At 43.0% G+C, this 8,843-nt stretch overlaps 2 protein-coding genes across 2 annotated transcripts in view; both read left to right on the forward strand.

Moving 5' to 3' along the window:
- The window catches only part of LOC102819376 (BOLA class I histocompatibility antigen, alpha chain BL3-7-like), a 72,218-nt gene extending 65,147 nt beyond the window's left edge, over positions 1 to 7,071 (forward strand). The window contains exon 11 of the mRNA XM_006877396.1: positions 6,897 to 7,071. Coding sequence (XP_006877458.1) covers positions 6,897 to 7,071 — 175 coding nt within the window. The remainder of the gene's footprint in view (positions 1 to 6,896) is intronic.
- A 439-nt stretch (positions 7,072 to 7,510) lies between these two features.
- Positions 7,511 to 8,299, forward strand: TRIM52 (tripartite motif containing 52). Its single transcript, XM_006877397.1, has one exon. It carries the CDS (start codon positions 7,511 to 7,513, stop codon positions 8,297 to 8,299), a length of 789 nt encoding a protein of 262 aa, XP_006877459.1.
- Positions 8,300 to 8,843: the final 544 nt, after the last annotated feature.

Below are 8,843 nucleotides of genomic sequence, written 5' to 3' on the forward strand. Positions count from 1 at the left end.
AAAAAAAAAAAAAAACCTTGACTGGGGGAAAAGGGGAGACAGACCCTTGTTAGCACTTCAGCTTAGGTACTGTTTGTCTCCATGGATCCACTGAATAAAGGCTTATCATTTAGGTCACAGAACCTCCGAGTGCATTTTCTGGAACTACAGTCTAACAAATGAAATATGAGGGGATGTCAAAAAGTTCATGAAAAAATTCCATTCTCTTGTAATTCTATTATTTCAGGAACTTGTGAAGCCTCCTCCCCCTGTTGTAACTACACCGAAATGGGAAAGGACAATCTATTACTGCATACAATAGTATACATGGATTAATCCTGGACACTATATGAAATGAAAGAAGTCAACATAAGTGCACACACAAACATTACTGTTGTTGTCTGTTGTTAGGTGTTGCCAAGTCAGCTCTGATTTATAGCAATCCTATACACAACAGAAAGAAACACTGCCCAGTCCCATACCATCCTCACAATCGTCCTTATGTTTCCATTGTAAGATATTACTGTAATACACAAAATGTTTTTGAGTCACTTTTTCACTCTGTTCAGATAACTCCTTGCTTTTTCTTCTGAAACAAGCTATTAGGGTACAATGTAACTTAGAATAATTTCAGCCTTTTCCCTACATTGTTCTTTTTGTCATACTTCCTTACTGCCTTGGCCTATTAGAGAACCTAGTTTCACATCAGTGCCAGAGGCTTGCTTTAGTATCCTCAGAGGGATTTGGAATCCCATAGATTTCATTTCTATCAAGTTCATGAACAGGCAAAACTAATCCATGGCAACAGACAAGATACTGGTTACCTCTGGGTAAGTAGTGGAAGCAGATCAGGGATTTCTGGGGGTGGTTATTCTTATTCAGAATGTGTACTTTGACAACCCATTCACACTGTAAATTTATGACTTTTGCATTTCTGATAGATGTTTTATTTCAAGCAGTGCAGAAAGATAGGACCACCAATGTTCCCAGAGGCTGTTAGCAGTGATATGAGCTACAAATCCACAAGCAGTCTGGTGAAGACCCATGGATCACACTCACTGTGCCTACCAAGGCCCCTAAAATCTGACTGAGATGCTACCAGAACAGACTAAGACATGCACCCAGCCAACAGTCCTGACTCAGAGCTCAGCTAAGTCTCTATAACAGAAAAGGGAGACAGGCAACAGCCCAGGTTCTTGCAAAGCTGTGCAACAAAAAGGAGAGAAATGGATAATGGTGATAGTTGTGCAACATGAAGAGTGTGGTTGGTGTGGCTGGATTGTACATGTAAAAATGGCTAATGTTTTGTTATATGTATATTGTTATAATAAAGGGGGAAAAAAGAGTAGAAGGGGACAGGGACAGCAAAGGATAGAGGTAGGGGAAGGTCAGAGAACAGCTGGGAGAGAAGGAGGAAAGGTAAATAATTACTTCACCACTCCATGTACCCTTTTGCCTCTCATCTTTCTGTACAGTTCCCTGAATCTTTCTTTGAATTGATCCTGACAGAAGACCTACCTTACGCAGATCAGCTCTGGGTTTCCACTCCCTCCCTTTCCAAACACAAAGCCTTCAAAGACACTAAAAATGACACATGGTGGGTTTTCTCCACCAATCAGTAGGTCTCAATCAATTATCCTAATCTGAGTGGGATAGAATAGGATAGAAAAGAGTTTCTTCTTCATGATTCATTCATTCTCTACTAAATAACTCCAACTTTACAGCAATCTATGAAGTATGTGCTGCTATCACCTATTTTTGCTAACATCTGTTTATATCATCAGCAAGCTATTAAACCGCTATATTCGAGTAATCCAAGGTCTCACAGAGAGTAGATTAACAGTTGGATCAAACAATCTGTTGCCAGCCTTGGGTAGAATATCCTTTAGGATTTTATGTCTGGGAAGAGACTTGGAGGATAATTAGGAATTATCCAGACAAAGCAGTAGGATGAGAACCTTCTAATTGGGAGAACACCATATTCAAACATTGAAGCGACAGCTTATGAGTGTGTATAAACAACAGCGTAGTGTTCCTAGTGTAGACATTTTGAGTGGTAAAATAAGGCTAAAGAGACCAAGACCAGGTCATGGATGAGGTGGTGGCTGTAATTTTTCAAGAAAGAATTTGCCATTCAGACCACAGTGAGTTCCTCCAGCTGCAGAGTCTTCAGCTCTCTTCCCAGGAAGACTCTAGTCAAAGACGAAGCATAACAGTACTAGGTCTTGGCTGTTTCTGCCCAACAGAGGATTCCTCTAATGGGTAACCTGCTGCAGTGCTCTGCACTGGGTTGGCTGAGACCATCAGGTCTGCATCACGGTTTGAGGACCCCTCTGTCCAATCCTACTTCTTTTTCCCTTTGCTTTCATCCACATAAATCCCCAATAGAGCTTTTAAACTCTTAACTGTATCTCCCAATAAAGAACTTAACTGACATAGATGACAATGTTTATCACAAGAAAGAGGCAACATTTAGGCTGTGGGTTTATGGTTTTCAAATGTGTTCTTAAAACTTAAAAAAAAAATTTTTTTTAAATCTGTTTGTTTTAAGACATCTCCTATTTATAACCCAGATGAGTACAGGGCTACTCTGACTGAAATGGAGGTGCGAAACCCAGCACTCAACCCCCACGTGGCCTATAGCACTGCAGGACTCTTCCAGGCAAAGCTGGGGGCGGTGGGGGAGACCACCAAAGGAAACATTTTTAAGCTGTAAAGTGGTCACACTTTCATTTCAGGAAGATGGTTCTGGTGGCTGTAGGATGAACTGGAATGTGCAACAAGTGACCTATTAGAAAACTTTCTGTCCAATCTGAAACTTTTTTTTCTGGACTTTCTACCCCCGCTCCTAATTTTTATTGTTTATGGTGAAAGTTTATGCCACAAATTAGGTTTCTATTTGACAATTCTACACAAGTTGTTCAGTGACACTAGTTACATTTTTCACAATGTGTCCACATTCTCAATTGCATTCTGGTTGTTCCATTTCCAAGACTCTATCTAGTTTTCCTACCCACTTGTCATCTCATCTTTGCTTTAGAGTAACTGTTGTCCTTTGGTGTTGTATAGATGATTTTTTAATGAAGCCCATACACACAGGTAATATCCTTTATTTTGTGTCCTAATCTGTTAGGTTGCTAAAGGGCAACCTTAGGGAACAACTTCAGTTCAAGGTGTAACAAGTCTTTCTGGATGATAATCTCAGGGAGTCCTCCAGTCTTAATCGATCCATTAAGTCTGGACTTTTTACAATTTGGGTTCTCTTCTGCATTTTTCTCCCATGTATCCAGGTTCATCTATTTCAGTCCTGATCAGAATGGCTAGTACTGGTAGCCTGGTACTACCTAGTTCTTCTGCTTTCAGGGCAGAATAGGCTATGGCTTGTGTAAACTATTAGCCCTGTAGATTCATTTCTTTTCATAGACTTTGATTTTCTTCTTTCCCATTTGCTCCCAATGAGTTATTGTTGTTGTTGTTAAGTGCCATCAAGTCGGTTCCAGCTCATAGTGGCCTTGTATAGGGTTTCCAAGGAGTGGTTGGTGTATTTGAACCATCAACCTTGCAGTTAGCAGTCTAGTGCTTATCCTACAGCATACACCAGGACTCCACTCCCAGTGGAGACCAATAATTTTATCTTAGATGGCCGCTAGCAAGTTTTGAAGATCCTAGTGGCTATTCACCTCTCTACAATACAGAACATGAACTTTGTGGTGTGACGCTTATATACTAGGATGTGGTGGTTGGAATTCATTGGGTTTGTTCAATAACTTGTCTATTAAGTAGATGTGTAGTGCTCAGCAGGAACTGTGTGTATAATGTTGAACAGCACAAATACCAGCCTTGCTCAGTAGATCTTAACAGTTCAGTGGCTCAGGCCCAGACAAGGAAGGCCTCCAAGGTACAATAAAGATTCCAGTAGATCAGGTGGGTTTACTCAAACTGAGACATGTTCAATTAGTAAGTGGTATGATCACTCTACTGTCTTGATAGTATTTGCCTTAAAAAAAGATGATTTCCAAAATTTTAATAAAAAGTTGCACATGTGCAAATTTATATTGGATCAATATGTAAAACATATGTTTTACTTAGTCTCAAGTTAAAAAAGAAAAAGCAAATGTTGGATGAAGGATGACCACACACTTATATTCCTTGATGGGATGGGTGTGCCACTATAGGTGGAGCCCAAAGAGTCCTGGTGGCACTGTAGGATAAGCACTAGACTACTGACCATAAAGTCAGGTCAAACCCACCAGTCATTCAGCAGGAAAAAGATTAAGCTTTCTTCTCCCATAAAGAAGTAGAGCCTCAGAAACCCTATAAGAGTCACTATGATTAAGAATCAACTCAATGGCAATGGGTTTGGGGTATACAAGGAGCCCTGGTGGTACACATGTTAAAGAGTTCACCTAATTGAATGACAGGGATATGAGCCCACCATCCATTTAGTGGGATAAAGATATGACAATCTGTTTCTGTGAAGATCACAACTTTGGAAACCCTAGGGGGCAGTTATAGTCTGTTCTATAGGATCATTAGATGACAGTAGGCTTGTTTTGTTTTGTATAAATGGACAAATGGAAGTGAATGGAGAAATGGATGTATGAGTTATGTATGTACAGAATAGATTTTTAAAAAAATGAATGGGTGAGAGTAATTGATGGAATGGTTATGGATACATAAAGGTGAAAAAAGGAGTCCTGGTGGCACTGTGGGGTAGGCAAAGTCTGCAGTTCAAGAAACACGAAGCTATCTGCATCTGTAAAGATTTACAATCTAGAAAATTCTACATGAGTCAAAATCAACTCAATGGCAGAGGGTTTGGTTTAAGTTTGTTGTTTGACTCGGTTCTCACTCATACTGACCCTATCTATGCACAACAAAACAAAACACTGCCTAGTCCTGAACCATCCTTACAGCTGTTGTTACACTTGAGCCCACTGCTGCTGCCACTGTGTTAATACATCTCATTAGGGGTCTTCCTCTTTTTCACTGACCCTCCACTTTTCCAAGCATGATGTCTTTCTTCAGGGACTGGTCCCTCCTGATAGCCTGTCCAAAGTATGCCATCCTCACTTCCAAGGAACACCATGTCTACACTTCTTTCAAACAGATGTTTGTTCTGGAAGTCTACAGTCTATCAATATTCTTTGTCAATACTATAGTTCAAATACATTGATTCTTGGATGGTCTTCCTTGTTTGTCCAACTTTCACATGCATAAGAGGTGATTGAAAAAACCATGGTTAGGGTCTGGTGCACCTTAGTCAACAAACTGACATCTTTGTTCTTTGACACGTTAAAGAAGCTATTTTGAAGCAGATTTGCCTAATGCAACACATCATTTGATTCGCTGACTGCTGCTTCCGTGAGAATTGATTGGGAATCCAAGGAAACTTAAGTCTGACAAATTCACTCTTTTCTCCATTTATCATGATGTTATTTATTGGCCAAGTTGTGAAGATTTTCATTTTCTTTACATTGAAGTGTAATCCATACTTAAGGCTATAGTCTTTGATCTTCATCAGTACATATTTCAATTCCTCTTCACTTCCAGCAAGCAAGCTTGTATCACCTGCATACTGAAGGTTGCTAATGACTCTTCCTCCAATCCTGATGCCACATTCTTCTTCATATAATTCAGCTTCTCAGATTATTTGCTCAGCATGTTGTTGTTTGTTGTCAGGTGCCATCGAGTCGGAACCGACTCATAGCGACCCCATGCACAGCAGAACGAAACAATGTCCGATCCTGGGCCAACCTCATTACCGCTGCCACACTTGAGTCCATCAATGATGCCACCTGGCTGATCCATCTCGTTGGGGGTCTTCCTCTTTTTCTCTGACCCTCCACCTTACCCAGCATGACATCCTTCTCCAACGATTGTTTCCTCCGGACAATATGTCCAAAGTAGGAGAGACGAAGCTTAGCCATCCTGGCCTCCAAGGAGCACTCTGGCTGCACTTCTTCCAAAACAGATCTATTGGTTCTTTTGGCAGTCCATGGCACTTTCAGTATTCTCCTCCAACACCACAACTCAAAGGCATCAATTCTTCTATGATCCTCCTTATTCACTGTCCAGCTTTCGCATCCATATGAGGCTATTGAAAACACAATGGCGCACCCTAGTCCTCAAGCTGACATCTCTGTTCTTCAACACTTTAAAAAGTTCCTGTGCAGCAGATTTGCCCAGTGCAATACGTCGTCTGATCTCTTGACTGCTACTTCCGCGAGTGTTGATAGTTGATCCAAGAAGAATGAAGTCCTTGACAACTTCAATCTTTTCTCCATTATAAGAATGTTGTTTATTGGTCCAGTGGTGAGGATTTTTGTTTTCTTGACATTGAGATGTAATCCATATCGAAGGCTGTGCTCTTTAATCTTCATAAGTAAATGTTTCAAGTCCTCTTCACTTTCAGCGATCAAGGTTGTATCATCTGCATATCGCAGGTTGTTAATGAGTCTTCCTCCAATCCTGATGCCACGTTTTTCTTCATAGAACCCAGCTTCTCATATGTATGCATGGCATTTGCTCAGCATACAGACTGAAAAAGTAATGTGAAAGGACATAACCGTGGCACACACCTTTCCTGATTTTAAATCATTCAGTATCCCCTTGTGTTTGAACGATTGATTGTCTCTTGATCCACGTACAGGTCCCTGTTTGGGAGGGTAAAAAGATATACAGAAGTCAGTGTAGGGCATGTTTAGTTTGGGGCGCTATGAGGAATTGCCTGGTATTAGAGATAGACCTAGGAAGTTAAGATTGAGGCAGATCTGCAAATGGCCAAAAAAAAAAAAAGGAAGGGGGTGGGGCCTGACTTGAAGGGAAATGAATTGGTTTGAGGAGGAAAGTGGAAGACTCACAAGATCTTTTTACATCAAGGCCATTCATTCATTCACCCCGCCCACTTTCCTCAGGTCCAGCCCCTATCCTGCAGAGCACGCCTCCGAATTTGGCCACCCGGGAAGTCCAAGAAACTCTTACTGTGAGTGCGTGAGTGAGCGAGAGCGCTACCGAATTCCTCACCGTTTCCGGTCCGTTCCAGACCACCGGCTCAGTTTAGCGGTCACCAAACCCTCTGTGCCTTGCTAGTTACAGAACGTAAGGAAAAAATGGCTTAAATTGATTCTTTTTCGCCTCCGCCCCTTCCCACTTATCTTTCTACCTGGAGGAGGCTGGGCTGGCTGCAGGTTTCCCTGCCGCCGTGTCTCCTGGGGCACAGAGATGAGGTCCTCTGCCGGCCCACTCCCCCGCTTCAACCGTGAGCGCTAAAGCGTCTTCTGTCATTTCCGGTCGCCCGGCTAGGGTAAGGATCTAAGACTTTTGGGGAAGACGCCCAGAGTAGGACAAACCCAGAGAGAAGCGTAAAACGTGGTGGGTTCGGGATTTGTATGCTGAGCTGCGAAGGGGGAGCCAGCCGGACCTGAGACTGGCCTGACAAGAAAGCAAGGTCAGGGACAGTCTTGGTTCTGCCGCCTCCTGGGCTTCTCGTGTACGAATTTACATCTACATCGGTCAAAAACGTATTAAGATGGCTGGCTGCGCCATTACCAACCCCATGCAGATGCTTCAGGAAGAAGCTGTGTGCTCAATATGCCTGGATTACTTCCAGGATCCCGTGTCTATTGGCTGTGGACACAATTTCTGCCGAGGGTGTGTGACCCAGCTGTGGGGCGAGGAGGATGAAGAGAAGGATGAATGGGAGGAAGCAGAGGACCAGGAAGCAGTGAGGGCCATTGGTAGGTGGGACAACTCCATTCGAGAGGTTTTGTACCAGGGAAATGCTGACGAGGCTTTCCAGGACCAAGAAGATGAACCCTGGGTTAGTGAGTGTGGCGTCAGGACCTGGGACTCTGCAAGCTTTGTGTGGGACCAGGAAGAAGATCGAGACTATTCCCTGGGTGGCTTAAGACATGACTTGACAATTGACGTCTACCTAGAAGAAGAGATACTGGAAGAATACAGTGAGGATGACGAGTTCTACGTTGCCAACTACCCGCCTCCTCCTCCAACCCTTCGGCGGCAGTTCACCTGCCCCCAGTGTCTGAGGAATTTTACACATCGTAACCTTCGTCCCAACTTGCAACTAGCCAACATGGTCCAGATAATTCGCCAGATGTGCCCTACTTATCGAGGGAACTGGGGAAACGAGCAGGGCATCTGCTCCAAACATCAGGAAGCCCTGAAACTCTTCTGTGAAGTGGATAAAGAGACTGTCTGTGTAGTGTGTAGAGAATCCAGGAGCCACAAACAGCACAGCGTGGTGCCTTTGGAGGAGGTGATGCAAGAGTATAAGGTGAGAGAAATGGGGGTAGGATAAGTGGAATATAAACAAGGGGTGCTGGTAAATGGTACCATTTCCCTCCCTTACCGTAAGACCGTAAGTGAAGATCCCAGGGACTTGCTAGTTGACATTTTTTGGGGGGTGCGTGCGGGGGAAGGGTAGGAAGATGGGGCATTTGTGGACAAGGACACTTTGACTCCCCCGGATGAAACTGTGCAAAGATATCATAGTGCCAGGTCATAGGAAGCTGCCTAAGTATAAAAGATACAAGTAACAGAGACCTAGTATTTAATCTCAATCTGGTATTTATCTGAGTCTCTACTTGACCACAACTCTGGGACCCTTATGTTAGAAATGGAAAGCCATAGGGTTTATAGATTATAGACATTTGGGGCCTCAAAGCATTGACTCATTGGTAGACCAAAACACCAGGTATGGGTCCTGGACTACTAAGGGATATTGGTAATGTCTCCCTCCCAGAGTCAGCAGTTGGTTCCCTACTGTCAGTAAGGTTCATGGTCATGCTAACAGATAGGCAGAGGACATGAACATCTGTAATAGATCAGTGCCAGTCTACTGT

The sequence above is a fragment of the Chrysochloris asiatica genome, unplaced genomic scaffold (genome assembly GCF_000296735.1).
Source record: "Chrysochloris asiatica unplaced genomic scaffold, ChrAsi1.0 scaffold00492, whole genome shotgun sequence".
Taxonomy (NCBI): domain Eukaryota; kingdom Metazoa; phylum Chordata; class Mammalia; order Afrosoricida; family Chrysochloridae; genus Chrysochloris; species Chrysochloris asiatica.

Excerpts from the sequence above, each read along its gene's own strand:
- TRIM52 (XM_006877397.1), top strand. The coding sequence starts at position 7,511 with ATGGCTGGCTGCGCCATTACCAACCCCATGCAGATGCTTCAGGAAGAA.